The 26012-nt window shown below is 41.0% G+C and overlaps 2 protein-coding genes across 2 annotated transcripts in view; one reads left to right on the forward strand and one right to left on the reverse strand.

Annotated features, from left to right (window-relative positions):
* Positions 1 to 108: 108 nt before the first annotated feature.
* rbmx2 (RNA binding motif protein X-linked 2) lies at positions 109 to 6045 on the forward strand. The gene is made up of 6 exons (XM_080748947.1): positions 109 to 169; positions 720 to 835; positions 2057 to 2108; positions 2591 to 2720; positions 4228 to 4411; positions 4583 to 6045. Exons 1-6 carry the CDS (start codon positions 165 to 167, stop codon positions 5359 to 5361), a joined length of 1266 nt encoding a protein of 421 aa, XP_080605073.1. The 5' UTR covers positions 109 to 164; the 3' UTR covers positions 5362 to 6045.
* Positions 6046 to 6264: 219 nt separating this feature from the next.
* The window catches only part of siah2l (seven in absentia homolog 2-like), a 42412-nt gene continuing 22664 nt past the window's right edge, over positions 6265 to 26012 (reverse strand). The window contains exons 2-3 of the mRNA XM_080749863.1: positions 13807 to 13986; positions 6265 to 13053 (exon numbers count right to left, since the gene is read on the reverse strand). Coding sequence (XP_080605989.1) covers positions 12682 to 13053; positions 13807 to 13986 — 552 coding nt within the window. The 3' untranslated portion in view covers positions 6265 to 12681. The remainder of the gene's footprint in view (positions 13054 to 13806; positions 13987 to 26012) is intronic.

Raw genomic sequence — 26012 nt, forward strand, 5'->3', positions numbered from 1 at the left:
AATCTGCTGCGTAAAGGTATTATTTTACTGAAACGGAAAACAAGCTGCAGTTAGACCTCCAAGCAGATGGCGGCAGCAGCACATCACATGAATTCATCCCGGAAGTGTTTTGGAAGAGACGAAGGAAGTAGTTTTGTTGAGGCGTTGTCGTCAAACTGTCCACAATGAAGTAAGTAAACGCATTAATAACGTCTTCGTATGATTTTAGACCTTATCCTGCGTAGTGCGTACATGTTTTCTTACATTTGTTCCACAGCCAAGTTGTTACAAAACCTATGTGTGCTAAAAAAACGCTTGCTGGTTACAGTTTAAGCTTGCATCAGTTATACCATAGTCATAACCATACAGTGATAAAATATATACATCAAAGTTACCACAGCCATAGTTACTTGAAATATTATAAATCTATAGCCTAGATTTACTTAATTACTTAATTTAGCACAATATTTCTCAATCTCTCAAGTTAACAACAATAATCCTGCACCAGTCAAAATTGAAGTGGATATCACAATAATTTAGTATTATGGCCAGTTGAGTCTCTCTGCTCTGCACTCTACATTGAAAGCTACACAAACGTCCTACACACAGGGATGAGGGAAAAGGCAGGCAACATTTTTGATGTATTATTGTTTATTGATGATACCTTGATCCTCTCTTATACTTATGTAAAACACACATGAAGAAAGCTGATACAAGTTTCTCTTGATTTTTTTTCTTAGTCCCTTAACCAAGGTGAAATTGATTAACGAGCTGAATGAGAGAGAGGCAAAACTTGGAATAAAGGAGACGGTGTCCTGGCATTCAGAGTACAAGGACAGCGCCTGGATATTCGTTGGTAACTACAGTCATAAGAGGGGTTCTATTGTTCTAATGATGATGCTTCAATACCAACTCTAGGCTGTCAGATAATTACCTCAGTATAGGGTACACTTTGCCAATCAGGTCCAGGCTTGCAGGTTATTACAGCTTACTTCAAAGTCACTAGTGCAGTCAACCTTATCCCTTCACACTGTGCTTCGTTGGGACCTCAGCAATACACCCTCCAAGTATGAACTGTGTAGACTATCGGTGGATATCCGTGGGAGTGGGACAGATATACATACAGAGATTCCTATAATTTTTGGAGCTGTGTGAAACACAGGCTCCCTATACGTGGCTGTGTGGGTCTGTGTGTGTGTCTGTCTGTCTGTCTGTGTGTGTGTGTGTCTGTGTGTATGTAGCCTGAACTTCCTAAACTTCGGCACGCCACTAGTCCCACAGTTTTGCCACCAAACACTCGCGCCATATGTCAAATCGACCGGCTTACTCGGGAATCGTGGGCTATTACTTTTCTAAGAGAAAGGTTCTATAGTTTAATTGATATTAATTTATTAGTGAATTAATTTTCCCCATTGACTTAGAATGGGAATCGCAAAAACTCACATTCAATTATTTCAAATATTTTCTTCAAATGTCACAAAAATCGGTACACATGATCCACACACACACACACACACACACACACACACACACACACACACACACACACACACAGCTCCACTTCACACGGGTGTGATTTTTAGATGCATGCTGGTACCGCTGAACTGTCTTTGCTTTTGGTGCCACTTTTTCAATTACTCAGAGGAATGTTACAGTAGATTGAATACTAAATTGAAAAGTACAGAGGTACAGTTATACAATAATGCAACGCAAAAAGCGCAGAGGGCTTGTTTCTATTTTGGTCCTATGTATTCAATTCATCAAGACATACAATACTAGGAGCAATACATGTATATTTACAGAAAATAGGTAATTTATTTTGGCAAGCTAGAAGAGGTCCACTTGCAATCCCTGTAATGGAGAAAACTAGATCATGTGTCATTTGGTTTAGTGGCCCCAAACTGCCAGTTTTAGTTTAACACAAAGGATCGATTAGTACTCCGTGGTTGTTTTGTAAATAGAATCATTGATATTGGTGCATCATCACTTAAAGTTAGATGTATGTATATATGTATGTGTGAATGCATACATGATTCATGATGCACATCACCTCTGATGAATTTGTTCTTTTTTTCAGGAGGGTTTCCATATGAGCTGACAGAGGGTGACATCATCTGTGTCTTTTCTCAGTAAGTGTCTCAAAAATGTTCTCATAATCCACTGTTGATTGTTTGTTTTCTTCATGCTTGTCTGCCTATGTACTGTACTGTATGTTGAGTAATGTTGTGAATATCCTCACATATCAACCCTTTTGCTCACTCTCTTCAGCTGATCACATTTAACGAAGTTGAAGTCAGATACAACATCTCTAATACTGTCATTTGTGTGCTTAAAGAGCACATTTTAAAATCACACCAATTTCTAAGGTGGCTGTGTATAGTGTATTATGCATTGCTGCATGGGCTCACTGGTTCAAGACTGGCAATGAAAGTTATGTGACTAGCATGAGTCATGCTGGTCCTAGCTAGCATTAGTGAATAAGTACTGTGATTGGGATTGGGTGTAAAACCCAGTTCCCCAGCTAGGTGCGCTGTAAAGATTTGTTTTAAAACGGACTCTCATATGGGACTCTCACACCAATACCATTCATTTCATCTTCTGTTTATCCCAGGTATGGAGAGGTTGTCAACATCAACCTTGTGCGTGACAAGAAGACAGGGAAATCTAAGGGTTTCTGTTTCATCTGCTATGAAGACCAGCGCAGCACCATCCTGGCTGTGGACAACTTCAATGGGATTAAGGTTATTATAATTTTTTTCCTGTGGTTGCAAAAAAGGTTTATGTGGTAACATCACTGAAACATTCTGTTGGTTTGAGATTCTTTTTAACGTTTTGTGTGTTCATGCGTGACACACTCTCTTCCCTCTGTAAACAACAGTTTTATCACATTATTGCCTTCCAGATTTATTCTTCAAATAAATTACCTGTTGAAAAGTGGTACGACCGATATCGCCTGCTAAATGTTTTCAAATCTTTACAAAGTTGAATCATGAGGATCTGGGGATCCACATGGGACAGCATGGCTCTATGTGGCCTACTGGCAGTGTGCACAAGAAATTACACTGATGGGTCTCTCACACACAGACAGACACACACACTCACAGATCAGATTTTACCCCGTAAAAATGGTGCGATCCTTTTGTGCTTATAAGCACAAATATAAAAAGCTAGATACCTCCTCCGGTGTGGGGCATTGGTCAAAGAGAGCTGGCAAGCCTCCCAATAACTCTATGCAATCCTCCAGAATTCTGAGGCGGGGCTCTTGGGAATTCTGAAGGATGCTTCCTTGTGCGTCACAGAATGGGAAGCTCGGTAGGCCAATCAGATGCAGGACTGGCAGGACTCCCTCTTTCCCATTGGAGGGGGCAGAGTGCCTTCCGCAGTTCCACAGTTACACACTTCCGCCAGCAGTGTTTGACTAGTCGCGCCAATGAACTGCAGCGGCGGGGGAGGTATCTAGCTTTTGGAGCTGTGTGAAGCACAGGCTCCCTATACGTGGCCGTGTGGGTCTGTCTGTCTGTGTGTATGTAGCCTGAACTTCCTAAACTTCGGCACGCTACTAGTCCCACAGTTTTGCCACCACACACTCGCGCCATATGTCAAATCGACAGGCTTACTCGGGAATCGTGGGCTAGTAACTTGCTAAGAGAAAGGTTCAATAGTTTAATTGATATTAATTTATTAGTGAATTAATTTCCCCCATTGACTTATAATGGGAATCGCAAAAACTCACATTCAATTATTTGTCTCTCGCAAACCATAGGGGCTAGAGTTTCAAGACTTGGAGAGGAGGTTCATAATGATTTCAAGGATTAAATAAAAAATAATTGTGTCATTTGGCCGCATGGTGGCGCCATAACACCCCACTTTACGTTTTGGCCTGTAACTCTTGAACCGTAGGTCGGAAAATTAAAAATATTTTTTCCCTGGATTCCTTGGGTCATGACGCATCTCCCCATATAGGCCACGCCCATTTGCGCCATGATAGATTTTCCGCCATCTTGAATTTTTTCCAAAACACACTTTTTGCTCCTTTTCCTACATATTTTCTTCAAATGTCACAAAAATCGGTACACATGATCCACACACACACACACACACACACACACACACACACACAGCTCCACTTCACACGGGTGTGATACTTTATATCTGTGCTTATAAGCCTTGCTATGCTACCCTGGTTGTAGATGTTTGTGTATCCTGTATATTGGTTGTGTTGTGTGACTGTCCTGTATGATGTCACAGATAAAAGGGCGGACCATACGAGTGGACCATGTGAAGGACTACAAGCCACCGAAAGACTCTGAAGACATCGATGACATCACCAAACAGCTAAGGGAGCAGGGCTGCGCCCCCAAAGTGGCCGAGCCCGCCTCCTCTGAATCAGAGGATGATCAGTATGTCATCCCTGTGAAGAAGGCAAAAAAAGGTGACATGAACTTGAGTGTATTATTAGTTTACGGTGTACACTAACTAGTACACACAGATTTACACTCAATTATTGCAGTAATCAGATTAAGATGGTGGATCCAGTGTGGCCTTGGAGTGTTATTGTAAGATTGCTGTAAATATGATGGGTTTTCTTTGTTCTCTGCCCCAGACAAAAAAGAGAAGAAGAAAAAGAAGAAAGAGAAGAAGGAGAAAAAGAAAGCGTCAAGGGAGGAGAGGGAGCAGGCTAGTAGGTCACAGCAGTCCTCCTCATCGTCCTCTACTCCGCCCCCTGCTGTGAAAGTAAAGCAAGAAAAGGAGGACCGTGGCTATGACAAATACAACCAGAGGGGGGCGCCAGAGGACAGGCGAACAGGCCGGGGTGAAATGGACAGAATGGAGGACGACAGAGGGCAACATGCTCGCCGTGGAGACCAAGGAAATGTTGAACGATCGAGAGAGGTAGAAAAGCCCCGGGAGGATGAGAGGAGGAGAGACAGAGTGGGGGAGAGGAGAGAGGGAGGCAACGGACAACAACAAGAAAGCAAAAGAGCTGGCAGGGAGGAGAGAGAAAGCCTAGAGCGCAGAGATAGAGCGAGAGAAAGTGATGAAATAAGGGAGAGAGATAGGGATGGTGATGGGGGAAAGGAGAGACAGAGGGACAAACCGAGGGAAAAAGACAGAGAGACAGCATATGATAGACACTGGGAGAGAGAGACGTACAGTGAGAAGACCAGAGAGAGAGACGGAGAAAGGGGCAGAGATCGAGAGTGGGAGAGAAGTCGAGAGAGGGAGCGAGGGAGAGACAGAAGTAGAGAGAGAGACGGGGAAAGGAGCAAAGATTGGGAAAGGGAAAGCAATAGAAACAGAGAGCGGGAAGGAGACAGAGAGAGGGAACGTCCCGGTAAACACAGAGAGCACAGTGGAGAGCGAGAGTACAGGCGAACCTGAAGACAAGAGGACATGCAAGACTTAACACCACCATGATCGTCAACAACTCATATGTTCACTCGTCTTAGACCCAGAGATGGTTGTTCAAGGCAAGGCACAATGCATGTGTGGCTTGCCTTGTTATAAATGTAACCTGAAACATTGTAAACCTGTCTCCACCTCACAGAGAGTTTAAATACAAACCTCAATGTCACCTCAGAGACTAACTAAATCTTAATTTTTTGTTTTAAGACATACTGTAGAATATAATTTCTGAATAGTCTTATATTTCTGAATGTGGCTTCATGTAGGCAGAGTTTCTCTCCCCTTGCATTGCAATATTCTATCAATCCCTTCAGAATGCAGGGTCATCTGCACAGCAGTGGTTCTCCAAGTGGATTCCAGGGACTTTGTGGGTTCTTTTATGGGGGTTTAAATTGACCCATACAAGTCTGTAACTCTTAACAGTATGCAAATGGAGCCCAACGGTTCCATTTGTATTCTGTCAGAGTTCCGAGACCTTGAAATGTAAAGGTTTGAGAACCAATGATCTACAGAGCCTCCTGCAGCTAGCTGGGGATTCATACTGTGTTCAAACAGCAGAGGGCATCACTGTACCTATGGCTGTCAGGTCTGGTTCATGCAAGTTATGGACTGATGTGAATGGACTCTTTACAATTAAGTTACTAAAATGAACAAAATACTGACAGTTGAGTGTGTACTCAAATGCTGTTTTCTCTTTCTTTTAGTGATGGATATCAAGGCAGTTTGTGATCCTTGTCATATTGTACATACATATTTGTAAGAATTTTTAAAAAAATAGAGAAAAATCCATTTGGCATATAAATATTTTTATTTAAATTGAGTTTCAAGTGATACGGAGACCAAAAGAGTAATAAACTGATTTAACACAAGGTAGGAGGAACTAGCTCTGCACTCCAAAATTAAAGAGGTAATAATTTTGGAAGAAAAAATTTGGGACAAGACATCTGTATTCTGTCCCAAATAAACATTAGTTGTACTAAACCATAGCATTTTGAATCAACTGAAGAGCCAAAAGATGGAAACAAAAATACCAAATATATTTACATCACCATGACTAGTTTGTGGACCTCAACTTATTTCTGTTGCCAATGTTTAAAATCATAAATATAAAAACTACATTAACATTAACAATCACATCGCAAAGAGAGAAAAACATTCCTTGTCTTAACATAACCTTGCAGCTCCAATTTTAGTTGGTGTTCTAGCTTTGCCACTGGATCACAGAATATTACCCAACATGTCCACCACGGTTGGTGATCAATCCTTAGCTCATTTTCAATTTGTGACTCAGAATTCCATTTGTGCCAAAGCATGAAGGAGCACGTCAATCTCTTGCCATTTAAAACAATTAAATGTCCTTCCTCATCAGCAGATGCTAATGTGTGTTAATGTCATGGATAACTGAGGCATGAAAGGTCTGATAAATTACTCAAGAGAGCCGGCTCTGAGGCAAGGGGGAAGGAAGGAGAACAAAGCTGTGAATGAGATGAGAAGAGAGTATAAGGTTATGATGGGGAGAGAGAGTGCGTGAGTAAAAGTGTTTTTTTTTTAGATTCCAATGGAGACGTGGTGACAGTGTGCTGATGTTTGGCATTTAAACATTAAATGTCACCAGCTTTGTTCATCTCCATCACGGTGAGAAACGCTGACAGTGTCGTCCTGTGTTATAACACCACAGGCACTGTTTTGTCTTCAGCAGCCGATATGAACTAATCTCTTGGGGGGGGGAATATAGGGTATTTTGGAAATCCAAAATTAGAATTTGTGTAATCATTTTGCACATGATCAGTGATCACTTGGCAGTTTTCCAGGGCTGGCATGATCACCCAGTGTCAGTGAAAAACACCTTTTACATCTTACTATACGTTGCTAATTAGAATAAAACAAGTCAATTTTATAATACAGCCTAACAAAGATTGTTTTATGCACAACTATTTTAATTGGTCGTTTTGTAATCTGATCACCTGGTAGATACCGTGGTACGTGAACGTGAAATAAGATGTGATTTATTTAGTGACATTTGTTTTTATAACCTTTAAGGTTTTTAACATCAAATTTGTGTTTACTTTATGTATTTATTTATTTTTTTAAATTTGATGTGGCTTAAATTGCCAGTTCAAGGGTTAGGTTTAAGCTTAAGAGTGAGTAGGTCTCTTGTCAAAGAACATTATGAAAGGACAATGCTGTGGATGGAAACATTGGCTTCTTTTAGAAATGATTCCAAAACTAACTTTTTTTAAATGACAAAATGTCCCACACCATATAAATATTAAGGGATGACTTTTGTTTTATGCACTGCAGTTTTCATTTACATGCTCCTCCACACTTTCAATACAAACATGTCAAGAAAAAGTCAATACTACACCAAACAAGATCAAACTAAAATCTTTAAGTCAAGACATTGATAAAAAAAAAGACATTCCTATGGTTCTGCCCAATACCATTATCAACACTGATAATATCGATCACAATCATCTGCTCAGCTCTTTACAGAAAATGAAAAACGTCAGTTTATATGAAAAAAAATAAAGAATCCTGTAATGTCACATCTGGCTCCATAATCTGACTTGAGAAAAAGCCTTGTTTTGGCATTATGGCTTACTGCAGTTGAAGAAAACCATAGGATAAAACTGTATATCTGGTATGTATATATACGGTATATATATATATATAAAAAGATATTTAAATAGTTGGTGATGTGTATATATAACTTAGTAGATTGAGACTCAAGGATCCCATGGTTTCAAAGAGCAATGCAAACAATTTTGACAAACCAAATTAATTTTAGACAAATCGATTTCCTATATACCGTATTGTGTCGAGTACATAAAATAAAGCTACAAAATAAATACAAGGTAGGGGGAAAATATGGTTATTGTGCAACCGACTAATGGAGCCTTGAGTGCTTATGAAACATTGTAAAAATATTATATGCTATATAGTTTTATCCTTTTGACAAACAAGGGTTTTTTGTTGTGTGTGGGTCGTCAGATTATGGTTATGTGAAACAGATAAAAACAGTGAAAGCCAATTTCATGCGTGTTTCTGAATGAAAAAAACACACTGGCCTCAGCACATCTGCATCAAAAAATTACTTCCAATTATTTAAAGACAACTTGGGGCAAGAGCTGGCAAAACCACACTATTAAAATAATCAGTAATCATCTTCAGACTTTAGCTTCTTGAAAAGTGGCATTTGGAAGGATATCATCTGTTGAGACTTTAAAATGGGAATTTAAGGAAATTAAAAATGACAGATCTCATGCCATTAACAAAGATCCACTGAAAGCCCCCATAACATTTTATGATCATCTTCTGCCTTGCGTCTCAAGCACCTGGATAGCTGTAGGGATTACTGTCTGAATTCTGTGTCGTCTCCTTGAGACATTTTCCATAACAGAGCTTGCAGAGGCCAAACTGACGGTTCCATCACCGTTTCTAGGCTGACACACAAACTAGAACAGCAGAGTAAAGAATATCAACAGATAAGCAATTTACAAAATTACCTACAAATCTCTGTACAACTGCGTAACCATGAACATTAATACATTTCAATTCAAATGATCACAACAGAATAAATCTCCAATGAGGTTCTCTTTTCTTTTAGAAAATATATCATTACATTATCATTTGCAATATTTCAACATTTCTTAGAAAGTCAGTGAGCAGTATAGTAGAGGTGATTAGTAGAACGCAATGTTTCCTCCAATTGTATGCAGCAGCAGTAGTGCTTAAGGTGGGATATTTATCAGTTTTAGTTCCGCATTTGATCCATTTTGGTCCCCGTTACAGTTCTAGTGCAAGCTGCGCACTACAAGGCTTTTCTTTGAACCTTCATATTTTAAATATAATGATTACACTTTATATTCAGGATGGAAAATTAGGCTACAATTATACTTGTTTTATACATTATTTTCTCAGAGATGGCGGTAAAGTCTTGCTCTAGCAACACACCACTGCTGAATGAACATAGAGGGAACACTGGAGGTTTGTGAGCGAGGCCAAGTTCAGGCCAAAGATTCAAAGTGACAACACGTTTTTTGAACCTCAAATTATACTTCCTTGTATGACGCCGGTGTCGCACGCAGAAAATAGCAGATCTACTAGTTCACAATGCATTGCAGATGTAGATCCACTATTTTAGGGGTGCGACACAGCACCAGTATGATGGAGTATAAATTAAGTAGAACGTTGTGGGCAAAAATTGCTTGGTGAGGTTACAGACATGTCCATGGTCACTGTCAGAGGTATCTAGTGCAGAGATGGGTTCCATCCTGACCCATGTGGTTGCTGACTGCTTGCTACGAGAGTTACATAGACATACAGTATGGGGATAATAGCAAATCATTCTTATCCCACAGTAGCACATAAGCTTTGAAAGAAATGAGGCCTCACGTGAGCGACTTGTTGTCAGTTCTCAAGAGATTGGTTTTTATTCCAATCCAGTAGGGGCCTTTGTAGAGCACTAACTAGTAGGTTGACATATTTCCTCATCAAGCCATTATGGATTTTTAAAATGGCATAGAACAGTATTTTGTTTTCATATAAAAGTTCTTTAAAAAGAATAACGAAGTTCCACTTCCCCGTGTAGGGTTTCCATTAAAAACTTAAAAAAAGAAATGCAGGAGGGGGTCATCAGTAGAAAAGTAAGGCCTTGGTGGGTAAACAAACCACAAGAGGGAATCCGAGTGTTGCTTTTAACTGAGATTAAAAAGGCTGAGGATTAACAGGGTTCCGCAGCACAGTCTATATGAACAGAGGTGTTGCAGAGTGAAACAAATAATCTCCTAAAAATATTGTATATTCGTCACTGTTGGGCAGAAACCTTGAATTGCAGTTTCAAATCTTTACGTTTTCTTTCGTAAAGTTAAAGCCCTGCTTCATCGCGCAAGACTGTCTCACAAAACTAGAGAAAATAGGTCTCGCGGTCACGAGACGTTGTGTGCTTGTAGATCGGCTATTTTCATTAGTTTTAAATAATCTTTAAAATGATGAATACAAAACAGACATACAAGGTTTCCACCAAACAATGACGATTTGCAAACCAAAGGATATTGTCACACAGTCACAGGTAGGCCCATTAGGTAGAATGCATTCATAAATGGGAGTAGAGCAGGTCTACTGAACCAGTTACACTGAACACCTCGCTGAAGAGCACCCTGACAGTAGCCGTTAATGGATGGAAGTTTGTTCCCTTATCATGACTTTCTGGGCTGGGCCAGAGATTCAAACAAGCCCCTTTAGGTCCAGAGCATGCTAGCTTGACTTTGTTGCAGCCTTTTACAGCGCAACTATGCATCTATAATGCTAGCTCAAGCATGACATGACATCTGCCTTGCATTTTGTGACATTTACTCAAGCATCCAACCACTGTACAAAACTTGCCTGATTTCCGAGCAGTGCAGAACTGACAAACAGAAATAAACACAGAATCAGAGTCCCTACATCTCCCCCCCCCCTCTCCTCCTCTCTGGATTTGATTAATTTGCTCATTTGAGTAATTATTCTGACAGTGGCTGGGTCATAATTTAATGAGTTAATTATTGTATTAGTTATTGTACAAGAATACTTTTTATCATAACAAATATCACAATATGTGACAAGACAGTGGGTCAACAACTACATCAAACTTGTTTTCCAAATTTGTGACATCTTTCTAAAATCATAAGATGAAGACATTTTTCTGAAGTCATGGGTTCTTCTAAACCCCTTAATTATCGTATTTCTTGCATTTACCTTACGTATACCTTAGTGCACTTGTGTTTTCTGTTTTAGTTTTCGCTATGGTTAATTGGCAAATACGAATTCATAACCACCGACTTGTGCACCCAACTTATGGAATCACTACAGTTGTAGTACACCATCATCCCTGGTGGCTACTGTCTTTTAGACAACTGCTGCAGACCTGCAGATAGCAGGGCACTCTTCTCGTAAGCATGTTTCAACCACATTCACCATGGAATCCCTAATTTGGGAGTAGATGGGAGGGGGGAAAAAATTGCAGATCTGCAAGCTCACAATGTGTCGCACCACAAGCTTGTAAATGAGCCACTCATATTTTTTTCCTTCAGAATCGGGCTTAAAATGGTTAACCTTTTGCGTGTTGCTTTTAGTGACATCCACACAAACCTCTTAGGACTGTCAGAGATGCCCAACAACCGTTGAAAATATTGTGGTAAATAGGAGGTAGTAATCCAGCATTGTACAAGGTGGTTTCTGGTGCTCACACGGACACACTTGACTATTTGACCACCAATGTCTGGAACCGCAACTCATGGATCTCACTGGTTGAATGGGTGACATGGTATAGCTGATTTTTCTTTCCTCTTTATGTGAGCAGAATGGTTTCCGCATGGAAAAACAAAACAAAAGAAGCAGTTAAGGGGGGGGCTTCAAGTGGCCCGTCCCAGTCACCTGTGGAACTGGTAAGCAGCAGAGCCCTAATGAATCTGGACTCGATGGCTGGGTGGAAGAGTGGGGGACATGAGGAAGGATGTGAGTTCATGTCTAGTTTGAGATTCCCACTGAGGGCATTAGGGTGTGGATGGAGGGGGAGTGATCTCGCCTGGGGTACAGATAGAGGGCCTGAGTGGGTTCTTGGCCAAGCCCACCATATGAAGCAGCAGACAAAGGCATCACTCTCTCTCTGCATCGGTCCTGGACAAAGCAGTAAGAAGACAACAGGCCCCTTTTGTCCTATGTCAACAAGGCGAGGACGTCCACTGAAAAATAATTATTTTTACCATCCTATCATTCAAGGAAACGAACAGGCCTCAGGTAGCAAATATGGAGCACACACGAATAAAAAGGGAGCAAAAGGTACAGTCTCACTTTGTGGTACGTGGGAACACTCCACACTGCACTGTTGTGACAGCTGTAGTGGTGACTGGAGTTTGGTAAATTCACTTGAGTCTTGTTGTAAATGACACGGCACTCAACATTATGCACGCGACCGCTAAAAAGGGAAAACATTCTCTTTCAAATCAGCCATGTTCCACATGCTTTCCACTCAAATGACTCGTGGCATTTTCACGGGTCGTTGTACGGGAAAAGGCTGCCAACATAATGAGCCAGTCATATAGAACAGCACCGCAGCCGCACCGCACAGGAATGTCTATTCCCTCATGTCTCTGTGGTCTGCTCAGGGAAACGCCAACAAGCCCCCCCCCCCTCCCCGCATGTACAACAACTCCTTTGTCCCTACCAGCATGTATCAATACTACAGCTGTGTGTGTTTGTGTGTGTGTGTGTGTGTGTGTGTGTGTGTGTGTATAGTCTCGCTCCCTGCACACCCTCTCAGCACATGGAGATGGTGACGTTGATCCCCAGGTTGCCGTTGTCAGCGAAAAGGTGGGCGATAGACGTGTCAAACACCAGGCAGTCACTGTTCATGATGGCCGCCGCCACGCCGTCGTGGATGGAGCGCGGCGTGGCCTCCCAAGTCAGCCGCCGCCGGTTACCGTTCAGTTCCAGGCGGTAGGCGAAGTTCTCTGCCTGCTTGCGCGTGCCGATGAGCAGGACCACGGCGAAGAACTGCTGGTGGCCCTCGTACTTCTCCTGCTTCTCCAGGACCAGCATGAAGTGGTGGTTGAAGCACGACTGCATCATCACCCAGTCCACAGCGCCTGGCAGGTTGATGTCTGTGGCCAGGAAGACAATGTCCTCCCCCTGGTGCGAGAGAGAGAGAGAGAATAAGAGACGGAGAACGAAGGAGGAGGGAAACAGGCCAATACAGATACCAAGATTTATAGGTAGAGTAAAGAAAGATGTAATTTATATGTCATGGATTAAAGCTACAATCTCGACATATTTTAATACAATAAAGCAGTACATGCGATTTGAATTCCAGGCTGGACATACAGTACAAGAACATACATTGCTACATACATTGCCGCTTGAAGTGCCAATTTCCACTTTTTAATTTAAAATGTCAACGTTAGTTGACATTCTCGATTCTCTCTGAATGCTGTTCCTATTGTATATTCTACTTTTTTGTGAGCTCAATCCAGCTCTTTTTGCTGCTTTTCTGGCATTGGACTGTTTTAACCGCTTCACAAAGTGAACTGGCTGATTGACCAATCCAATCTTGGCTCGTTTCACGGCATACTTTGTTTTGAAAACGCTGAGACGAAAATAAACACGGGCAGAGTCCCTGATTTTAGAACGCAAGAATTTGATTGTATAAACAACATTATGTGCCCACTGCTGGATTTCTCTCACAGAGCTCTTTCTATGGTTCCGTTAACGTCTTCCAAAAGAATGGTCCATTTAATTCCATTTTGTACACTGTCAAGAGTTAAATACACTCAGGATTTTCCAGTGTACCGACCCGGTTGGTGAGGCAGAACATGTTCCCTCTCATGGAGCGGTGGAATCTCTCACACACTGAAATGTGATACTGCAGAGCACTGTATAATGTACCTGTAGAGTGGTAATGGACTTGTGTGCGTGCATGAGGTGAGGCATGACAGCCTCCAGGGAGCCATGCCACTTGCAGGTGGCCCCCGGACAGGGACAGGTGTAGGGTCGGTACTCGCACACCTCCTCGTGCTCGGGCTTCTCAGTGTGGTGGAGGGACAGCCCGCAGCCCGCCGACGAGTACTGGAGAGGGAAAAGAGAGAGAATTTGAATTGGCTTACATAGTAAATTATTTGCTCCGAGTAACATGAGTGAGTGTCTCACCGTAGGAAAGCAAAGCTTAGTGAGACACGACGAAACTGATGCCAAGAAAGAGAACTTTGGGTTACGAGTGTAACCCTGGTTATATGAGTAGCATGACTAAGTGTCTCACTATGAATTATAACTTAAACTTATAACGAATGAACACTAAGGACTTTATGGTGCAAAAAATACATTTCCATTTTTGAAAAGGAAAAAAAAGAAAGAAAACAGAATTGCACAGCGTTGCTACCACTCATTACCCACTAGGTTAGATAAAGTGAAAGGGACAGGAAAATAAAAGGAATGCAATAAACAGTATACAAAAGAGGTGAAATAAAGCCAAGTTTAAAGGGATAGAGGGAACCAGAGAGACCAGAGATAGGGGATGGGGGGGCAGATAGAGGCATCAAATGAGTGCAATATAGAGAGAGAACAAAGACATGGTGGGAGAGAGACTGAGGGTGGAGGAGGCGAGTGGGAGGACATGTGAAGGGTAGGGAGAAGAGCAGAAAATAGAACAAGAGAGGATGGGAGGAGCAGAGGAGAGGAATTGAGGAAAGATGATAAAAAGCAAATACTAATCATAAAAACCCCAGGAGGTTTGTAATGTCACCAGTTAAACCAGGCTGAAGATTGATGCCCTCTAACCAATGTCAGGAATCACAACTCTAGGCTGATGTGATGCACTGTAACGTCACCATGTAAAACATTGTTTTGCCCATTACTTACACAATTTAGCATTATATTACTCTGAATGATTAATTGCCACCACCACCACTTATCAAGCCTTATTGAAAGGAGAAAAGTCACGTGCAAGATACCCCAATAATTTAGACTAATTGTTGGCAAGAATTATCTGAAAACTAAGTATTTGTTTTAAATTTGTGTGAACACAGAGTAGTTGTCAGTTTTTTCCAGGGCATGAAGCTCACATTTAATGTTATAACACTTCCATATGCTTGTGGAAGGAGGCATGAAAGTACTATGCTACCACATCCAATAATACTAAAGAAACTAAGAGAATAAAGATAAGTCTTCAGCAGTATCCACGTCATCAGCATAATAACATAACATGGGCATGCTGCCATGAAAATACAGCATAATAAATGTATTTATAAATGTAAATGTTGTGGTATAAAAAAATTATTTTATATCTTGTAGTCCAAGTCCAAGGTAGGCTACTGTTCTCCTTGTGCCAGTCGCTATGTGCTGTGTTGCCAAGCATGTTATCACTGAAACAAATTGCAGTGTTTTTATTGGACATGGATTTTAATTATGGCATGGTTTGTGTGTGTGTGTGTGTGTGTGTGTGTGTGTGTGTGTGTGTGTGTGTGTGTGTGTGTGTGTGTGTGTGTGTGTGTGTGTGTGTGTGTGTGTGTGCGCTTGCAAATCGGCGTGCGCCTGTAGAGGAGCCACTATAAAGCACAAGCTGCTAAGGTCAATCAGGAGCTGATAAATTGCATGGCTCTTGCCTGTCCAAGCACAAGCTTTCTCCTTGATTATCCTAGACAGGGAATAGCAACAAAGGTCACGGCGGAATCCCCTCTCTCTCCATTTCTAGTCGTCCCCCTTCGTCTCTGTCGCCTTCCCCTCTCTTACTCCTCTCTCATCGCCCTCCTCCCCTACCTGTTTTTCTCTCCATGCTCAATTGAACAATACAGCACAGTATAGATAGGAACCTTGTGGCAGAACCGCCCCCCAGCCTCACTACTGCTAATCCCAGTACACACAGGGAAGAGACGGGCCGTAGGATGCGAATGGTTAATGAAGTATGAAGACAACGTGAGATGATGCCATTATGCCGTTCAGCAGCACAGGGACCCAGGGGAGTCACAAAGCACCAGGCCCCATTAGCCATGCAGTTTGAACATAGCCCTGTGCAAGGGGCTCTGTACTGGAAAGTGCCTTCATTCGCCTTGCACATCTACCACTCTGATATGTACAGTATAGAATATAGATATGGACACGCATAGTCATAGAATAGCCGTACTGTAGATGTAGCAGCGGAGAACAGTGGTAGAGATGAGAGAGACTGAACAAGTGATTAAGACCAATTGAGATATAGAAGGGCTTCATATGCATGCATGTCTGCATGAATGCTTTGCTCACTGTGTTACCTGGTCCCATGCTTGGATTATGTTCAATATTTCTATATTATGATTTAAAATGACTCTTAGCATATGGAGAAAACAGCGTTTCTGTTTGGTTGGGTCCTGCTAGGAGTTCCTCCAGTGGTTTGGTATGGTTTCATGTTTTCCCATGCTAACTTGCAACTATGCACGATAGATCATTTATGACAAATAAGTGCATTTTGTCAAATATGAGTCAAATTCCTTCTGTGAAAATACCTTACAAAGAGTTTAAGCTCCTCTTGACATGGTATTTAGCTAAAAGCAACACTACACCCAATGTGAATCAGCCATGAGAATCGACCTGCAGCCGTTGTTAAGTACGATTTCAAGGACAAGTGAAATAGTAGCTGCATGCTCATAGCTCTGATAGAAAAAAAAAAAGAAAAAAAAAAAAGAATATTTCAACAGCATTGGCCTCAACAGGCCGGTATACATTTCATGCATACCGGTAATTTCAAACTAAAAATGTGCTGGAGGGATATTAAATAAATATTTCATTAATAATGTATAAATCTTTTTCTTTGAGTAAAACATGGATGGTATCCTATTTGGGATGAGTTTTCTATAGGTGCTAGGCTGACTGGACAAGCAACTGAATATTATCCATATGCTCTGTGCATATCTATGAATTTGTCATGATGCTCATCATTATTATTATGGCTTTCAGGCTTGTTCCAAATCTCAGCCCACTGCTCAGTATACTTGCATGTTTTGCCTTGTGTGTTTTCTTGTTGTGTCTCTTGGGCAGCTCAGCTCAAAGGGGAAAAAAATAAAAATAAAGTGCACTGGGAAATGAATGTTTAACAATTGAGCTGTCTGAATATTTGCACTATGAATAAACACAGAGAAGCTCAGGCAGTAGCTTCACTAGATGGACCCCTCTGTTCCATAGGAGTGCTGGCTGTCATGCCCTGTGCAATATTGAATGATTAGTGCAATAAGTGGATTATGTTCTGAAAGGTGCATTGCGGGGGCGGATTTAGATGTTTGGCCTGGATAAACTGGGGAGGGAGAGATGCAACCAGGACAAAAAAAAAATGAATTAAGAGATGAACCACAGAAGGAAAATGACAAGAGCATATTGGGGGAGAAGAGAAGGAATGAGGCTACTCTGCTGTCTATAGAGTGGCTTTGACCCCAGATAAAAACAGAGCTCGTCATCAGTCAATGCAGCAGCCAAGCCGGATAACACCTATCTGAGGAAGGAAGGTAGAGGCTGATAGAGTGATGACCGGGTAGATGGATGAATTGTTAGATGAGTGGATATGGATGCTGCACACGGTGGATGGATAGATGGATGTATAGGTGGCAGCCAGGGGGGATGGATGCATGGGTGGGTTGCATGCGTGATTCTAGCTATTTTTAACCATGCAAATTGGCCATAAATTCATTCTTAATTACAGCAGCAGCCTTGGGGGGGTGTTGATTCCACTTGTTCACACCGAGCCGTCTGGTTGTCAACACCACACCAATACAGCCTTCTAACACAATCAAAATGTAACAGTACATTTTATTCCTGGTTATCTTTTGTAACAGTACATGGTTCAGTATCATTTTACTTCATGGCACAGGTGCGTGCGTGTGCAAGGGAGGGGGGTGGATTATTTTGATATTATGATGTGATAGGTGAGCCTTGTTTTTTCTGCCCTGGTCAACAAACCCCCCGGATATTGCAATCGCTTTCAATATTTTCCCTATTAAGAATTAATCCACGCCGCAAGTCAGAGGCTTCCCAGAGAAATCGATGTCCCCCAGTGGTTCCAGTGGCACTTAAGGCATGCGTGGCTGGATAGAAACTAGGGCTGCGAATCTTTGGGTATCCCACGATTCAATTCAGAATCAATTCTTGGGGTCACGATTCACCATTTTTTCCATTCTTTCAAATCCAAACGAGTCGAATTCAGAAACGATTATTTTCCGATTTAAAAACGATTCTCTATTCAAAACGATTCTCTATTCAAAACAATTCTCTATTCAATTCATATATCAGGATCTGCTCCAGTCTGCTGGCATGAAAGCAGAGTACATTTACGTAGCTTTTATAATTGTAAAGGTTTTATCAACTTATTGCAATAATGATTGCAATAAATACAACACACAAAGGTAAATCCAAGACAACATGTCTGATTTATCCATGCTTGAACACATTATTTTAACTTGTACAAACACAACATAATATCTAATACATTATTGTAATGAAAAAATCATAATAAAAATCGATTTTTGGAAAATGAGAATCGATTCTGAATCTTACCATGTTAGAAACACGATTCGAATTCAAATCGTTTTTTTTTTCTGCACCCCTAATAGAAACCATGAGCTACTGAAAAGAGCTACACTGCACACAAAAAAATAAAAGAATAAACTCAAACATGAGCTCAGATCTATTGAACTCAAGGTCCTTGAAGGAAAATAATCTTTCCTTGCCTGCAGCTAGCTAATGGACCTTTTTCACAGTAGATATGTTAACGTGTCATGGTGGGTAAATGCAGCTTAAGGCAGGAACATAAAATATGGTTATGTTTCATTTAGGTGTTACTGTGCATGAGCAAGGACAACTCCTGCACAGCTTTGCTGGCACACAGAAACATCTACAAGATCCCCAAATAATGTTAGTGGCTGTTTGTTTAAGGCAAGAGATTTTCTTATTTTTTGCTACACTTTGTCATATAAATCAATCCACATTTCTTTTCCAGGCATATGGCATGCCTCAAAATATGTTTAACAAAAATAAATGTATTGGTGTCTGAAAATTAAGATGCTAAGGTTTAGACAGAATACTGTTAACTTGAAATCAAATCTGTAAAGAAAAACAGATTAAAAAGGACTTTGCTGGGCCCATGCTTTCTCCAAGTGCAGGGGTTAGGTTTAAGATGTCAGGGGGAGGTACAGACAATATTCTCCTCCGATTCTCCTCAAACAGGGTTTCAACTGGATCGATCTGTCCATCAAATAGCCCAGCAAGAAACTAACCAATGAGATCTGTGAAGCTGCGACCAGCAATTGCCTCGTGGTTCAACATTTTGTATAGAGACCAACCAGCATTTTCTAGACCAACCAGCCGACTGAGTGGCTTTATAGCTGGCTTAAAAAAAAATAATAATACAAAGAAAACATGTTATTATTCCATTCCATCTAGGGCTGTCACGATTATGACATTTTACATGACGATTATTTGTCACTCAAATAATTGTCTCTGTCGTTGACAATGACATTTATGTTTGGCTTTTAGGCTTTGAAGTTGCACATGGTAGATATGACACATAACCTAAATATACAAAGAAATTACTGACATATTTGACAACTTTATACTTAAAAAAGAACATTGATGGAGGAAATAGCCGATCTACAAGCTCACAATCTGCTATTTCCACTATTCTTTACATAAAAAAAATATATATGAAAATTTTTCAACATGGAAACGATTATGACGATTATGAAAAATAATCGTGATTATGTCAAATAATCGCGATTAGACGATTATGTAATAATTGTGACAGCCCTAATTCCATCTTATTAAAGTGTCCGTGTTCAACACTGACTACATTTTTATCAACATACTAAATGGCTTGGTTGTAGAAAATATGCATCAAGTTAGAAATGTGTGTCACAGACATCTCCTGTACCCCTGGCCATGTTACCGAGAGGCAGTGCAGGGTTCCCGTGAACAAGGTTGTGTGTGCGCACGAGTGTGTGTGGGTGGTCTCTTCTCCTTGAAGTTAAACCACTGTTAGGTGGGGGCTGATAAGACAGACACAAGATGATTAGCATGGCTAATTAAATGGAATTTAACCCATAATGTATCAGAGGTGGCTGGAAGATGACATGGTATTGCACAGTCTTTCTAAAACATTCCTCCCTAGTCCCCACTGAACATCAGAAATGCTAAATTATATAATATATATATATATATATATATATATATATATATATATATATATATATATATATATATATATATATTCTTCATTTTGGAATTGAGATTTGAATCCAATTTATTTGATAACTCTTGCATTGTTTTTCATTATTTTTTCATTTTTGCAAAGGGATCTACCTTGAGCCCTGTTCACCCCCATTTGAAAAAACAGACCTCGTTAGTGACCAATTGAGGACAATTCTATCTTCAACCTACCCTCCTTGTCCTGATTGCAATCCTAATCACATCCCACCTCCCTCTTCCCCTCCTCTGCATGTCAGCCTCCCCTAGCCCGTCTTCCACAGCGCACAGCCTCAGGGTCTGTATCCACAGCTGGGAGTCCCAGAGGAACAATATGGCCAACATCATCACACATGTCAGCCACACTTCTCTGCACTCGGCTGCAGAATCAAACAGGCCCTCAGGGCAAAATGCACACAAATGGTGCATGAAAATGTCGCTAAAATGGGCTTGAGCATGCAAATAAATATTCCCTGGAATCAAAGCAGACAAATGGAACATTATTTCCTCTTGCCACGTGTAATACAGTGGCGGGGTCGTAGTTCTCACATTAAGTGTGAGAGACGGCCACCGTGGCGTGTACACTGAAAAACAATGACTCCACTTTAATTGCTCCATAAACACTCAAATTTCCAGCGTAGTCTAGTATGCAGCCCTACGGGTGGGGTAACACATAATGAACTCACTGTTCATGCATAAGTCATGAACATACAAATGCACACAGATGCAGGCAAACATTCCCAGCCCTCACAATTTAAACCAAAAAATCAATTTAGCTCTCTGAGCACCAAGCATTAAGAACCAACCTGGTTTTGTCAAGCTAATCCCATAACGCCAACAAAAAGCTTCCAGATTCACCGCCAGCACTAAATGGTTCACCCCCCCCCCCCTCGCTCATTTTAATTAAAACCTTCTAATCTAGGCTGGGGCTCTGGAGGCCTCCTGTTACTAAAACTAAACCAATCCTTTCCTAGTGCAATCTCTACATCTGTTGATGGGCCACTCTGGTTATGTGGGCAACTGGGACTGCTTGACTAGTTGGGAATAAGACTGAGGCTGACCCATTACTGACTGACTAAAACCTGAAAAGAAACTAATCACATTGTTAATATTTTTTGCACAGCCGTTTTCATGCAATTTTCAAGCTAACAAGGCGCCATGATGCATCCGTGAAAGTTTTTTCGGCGAAGTATTTAGGCTTAACTAAACCAGTGGTTCTCAACCTGTGGGTTGGGAAGTCCCCAGATGGTTAACTTAATGTGCAACATTTGTTTTTCTCACTCAACAGTAAACAAACCAACACAAAGTTTAAGTGTATAGAGGGTATCTGCTATTTTCTAAGGTGACAATTTAAGGTCTTTTTTAATACCTCTAAAATGACAAATTAAACATTGGTCAAATTGTCAAATATTGGAGGCAGAAATTAGAGGCGTTGCGAGGCGCTGTAAGCATGTAGATCGGCTATTTTCACAACAGAAAGAACCGTGTTATACAAAATGCAAATCCTCAACTCTTAGTGCTCGTCAAGTGTGGGGGGGGTCCCCAGTTAAAATATGATTATTTTGGGTGTCGCGGCCTGAAAAGGTTGAGAACCACTGGACTAAACTGCCTGCCTGGGCATCACACTCTGCCAGCTGCCAGCCCCAGCCTGCTCCTTTCTCTCCCCAGCCCTGTGGGACGCCACCAAGAGAAGCCTAGGCACTCTCTTTTCAATTATTAAACAACTTCCTTCTTATGCTATTTAGGCAGCATCATCATCTCACTAATGTAGAACGGTGTGAGTCCATGAACAATGGAAGGCAGCTGATTATGTCTTCCATCAGGGAACGTCCTGTCTGTAGAGCCTTCGACAACATATATAATTTCATAAAAAAAAAAACCTCGGTTCGAAGTGAAGCGGTGAATCTTTATTCTGTGTGTTCTAGAGCTATGAAATCTGTGTTCTAGATCTATACATTTTGTGTTCTAGATCTATACTTTCTATGTGTTTTAGTTCTATATTTTTATGAATTCTTAATGAATGAATGATTTTGTCTGGAGGGCCAAATTGTCATGTGAAGCTTCACCAATCCTCAATACTGCATGCACGGGACATGACACGGACACGGGACTCCTTGGAAGCCTATGGGACAGACTGTACGTGACAGACAAAGCCACTCCTTGGAACTGGCTTTCACCACTTCAAAAAAACACTAATAACTTGTATTATAGTCTTGCGGCTGGAGATGAAGCTTTGTCTGCTTGTGGTGAGGGGCCCACTCATCATAAATAATCAACAATAATAACCTTACAAAAGGCTATTGTTGGTCAACATAACAGTAAATGGATTTAAAATAAATACCTCAATTTGACGTCATTAAACGGCATTGAAGTTCCGCTACAAATGGCATCTTCTTTTATTTCTTTAATGGCATAGCTCCTATAGGGGTGGATCTTGAGTGTAACCTTGAAAACCACTGGACCGATCGGTGCCAATTTTTCCATGCATGCTACCAATAGGACAATAAAGTACATTTTATTTTCAGAATTCACATGTTGGGGTTCATAATCTCAGATTCACCGTCCACCCATAGGCATAGGTTTTTTGAATAATCTACATCAGAAACAATTTACGTTCCAGGTGGTAGAAGTTTATCATTCCACAATGCTGATCAATCTGTCTAGCAGAAACACATTGATAAATTACTGTCTCATCTGAGAGAAAGAACATCAAAAGAAAGAATACTATGCAGATCTCTATACTTTCAGAGAAGGACATCCAGGTCAGTTCTAAATATTCCAAGTAGTTTCTGGTGAATGAATTATTCAACACACACACACACACACACACACACAAGTGTGTGTGTGTGTGTGTGACAATTCTCTTTCTCTCGCTCTCTCCAAACATACAGTACTATTCCAAAACACGAGATTTAACTAACCCTTGTCAAAGAGGATAGGAGGATAGCTATTATTTTTTTCAACAACAAAGGAATCGCTTGAGAGAAACGGTGTAGATAATTAAACCCACCGACGCCGTAAACTCAAGAGTGTTGACGATCAGGGCATCGGTAAATCTCTCAATCTGTACAACACTTGCCAATCAAATGCATTATTTTGGCTTAAAAAATGCATTTCAGAGAAGCAGGGGGTGGGGGAAGAGAACAAGAAGAAACATCTGTGTATTCCCTAATAAAGAAATATACATTAGAGAGAATGCAATGACCATAACAACAAGCGAAATGGAATTTAGAGCCAGGGGTAGAAGAAAATCAACAGAGGAAGAGAGAGAGAGAGAGAGCACTAATGAGGTAGAAAAAATTATATAGGGAGACAGAACAGGTGTGCTGCCTGCCATCATCACTTTGCCTCAGGCTTCTTCTCTGCAGATGCGATCTTTTAAAAGCTCACTCCTACAGAATGGCTTTTAACTATTAAATTTAGCTCACTTCATTGTCTTGTTTACCATTCACTTTGGTTTTTTTCATTCACTCTCACACAAGCACAACCATTCTCTGCTGGGATGGATTGTGAATGGTAGTAAAGCTCTTTTGAAACATTTGGGTTTGGAGTGCTCTATAAATACACAAGCTAGATTCCTGTAAACCAGCGGACCCGTTTGTCCCCATGGTGCGTTGAGGTCATTATGGAACAGAGTGAGGTCATGATGAGAGAATGAGATCATAACGGGGAGCCGCCTGGGGAGGATCGTATATCCATACTGGCTGACTGACTGACGGGTTGAACAGTGAACACATAGCTAGTTCCACCACCTTAAGCTTTGTTAAAAATGTTCTCATGGTTTATATCATTGTCGGGTGGAATGAAACCGTGTTTGTCCAAAACCGTCTGTTTTGTATTTATCATTTTAAAAATGACTTAAAATAGTGAAGATAGCAGTGCGAGGCGTTGTGTGCTTGTAGATCTGCTATTTTCGCTAGTTTTGTGCCACAGTCTTGTATGATGAAGCAGGGCTTTACTTTACGAAAAGACGTACAAATTTGAGATACAAGGTTTCTGCCTGACAGTGACGATATGTAAATGCACCTATAGAGAAACACATTACACACAATCAAACTCCAGCTAAATTTAATCGAAACAAATAGGAGCTTTGCTTGTGTCTCTAGGTAACCAGATGGTCCTTCGCTGTTGGTATGGCGCTCAATCATGGCAGGGAAGCCCATGCTGACAGCCCTCTCCTCTGTGGTGTGCACTTATCAACTAACAACTTGCAGGGTGTTACACAAACTCACATCAACCACAGGTTCAAGTTCTCTCATTTACGGCTTTGAAAGAAAGACAGTTGTGCTCAAATATTGACTGGGATGTCTCCAGAGCCCAAACGAAGCATTTCTCAAGTGTGCAGCATTTCCCGTTAATTGGAGAGTGCACAAGGTATACATTACATCCATCTTAAAAATGAGCAGAGATGGCACACAAAATGAAAAGATGCACCCCCCCCCCCCAGCACGCAAACACACACACAGTATGCCACTGACACAACCTCACAACCCCTACACCCTTTCACTCCACTTCGCGATCGATACCAATCAGGCTAAAAGTTGCACAGATGAGACAGATTGCTCAGTAGTGAGAGTGAGAGACTGTGGTAAATGGCTTAGCATTGGGGATCAAATCTCTCTTCCAGAGGAACACTTGTGCACTCCCCCCTCCCCCAATCATCTTGTTTTAGCTGCAGAGCAGGGCATGTAACAAACGATGAATCACAGTCATGAACAGGTATTGATGTAAAAAGGTGATATAATGAAATGAGGTGGCTTCCCGGAACTCAAAAGGGTTTACAAATTCAACCGTCAAGCAAAATCTGGTTACACACACACACACACACACACACACACACACACACACACACACACACACACACACACACACACACACACACACACACACACACACACACACACACACACACACACACACACACACACACACACACACACACACACACACACACACACACACACACACACACACACACACACACACAGCACACACACAGCACTAAGTCATTACTAATATGCAATCAAAAATAATTACATACAAAAGAGGGCCTCCCTTGCAATCAGTGACGTGCATCAATGATTTTATAGCATGGAAATGGAAACGATTAAACAAGACCTAGAGACATTTCCTATTGAGAGTGAAGTACAAATCTCACAATGCAGTGTTCAGTGGTGAAGCCGTACTAGTACAGGCTGGCTGCTTGTGTGTGTGGCTTTGTTATGGCGACGTTTTGTGCTTTGTTCGTCCAACTGGTTAACTGTGATCTTTGTAGGATAAACACTTCACAACAAATGTGTTCATAAGACCAAGAAATGTGCCTGACAAGAACAATAGACTTTCAACTATGATCCACCTTTCATGCTCTTTCACTTTTATTTAAGGCATTTCAGGCCATTCATTTGGGATGTTATGCACATGCTACATAGCGGCGTTGAGCCGTTTTTAGGGTACAAACAAACAAATAAACATACATACATACATACAACACATACTGACAAACTATGTTCTAGGAAAAAATGGATTTGGTTCAAATGTATTAACAACCACCGATGGAGTCTGATGGTATTGTCCATTCGAAGTGGATGGAAATCATGTGCCCAAACAATCCATCTCCAAACAGAAAATAATAATAATAAAAAGGACATGGAAGAAAATCAATCACCCTGCTTAGCAGCAGCAAGCCATTCAAACAGAGTTCAATACTGTTGCATTGAACACAAGGATATTCTTAGCAGGGTGCACTGCACACTGGACTAGGTCTGACAATGTGTATTCAGCATACTACTGGATCACCGATACTGTAAATAAAATAAAAAACACACATAGCACTGTGTGACCAACAAAAAATAGAAAATAGATTATTTTTATGATGCCCTTAAGGAGATATATGAAAA

The sequence above is a fragment of the Nannobrachium achirus genome (assembly GCF_963921795.1).
Source record: "Nannobrachium achirus genome assembly, chromosome: 19".
Classification (NCBI taxonomy): Eukaryota; Metazoa; Chordata; class Actinopteri; order Myctophiformes; family Myctophidae; genus Nannobrachium; species Nannobrachium achirus.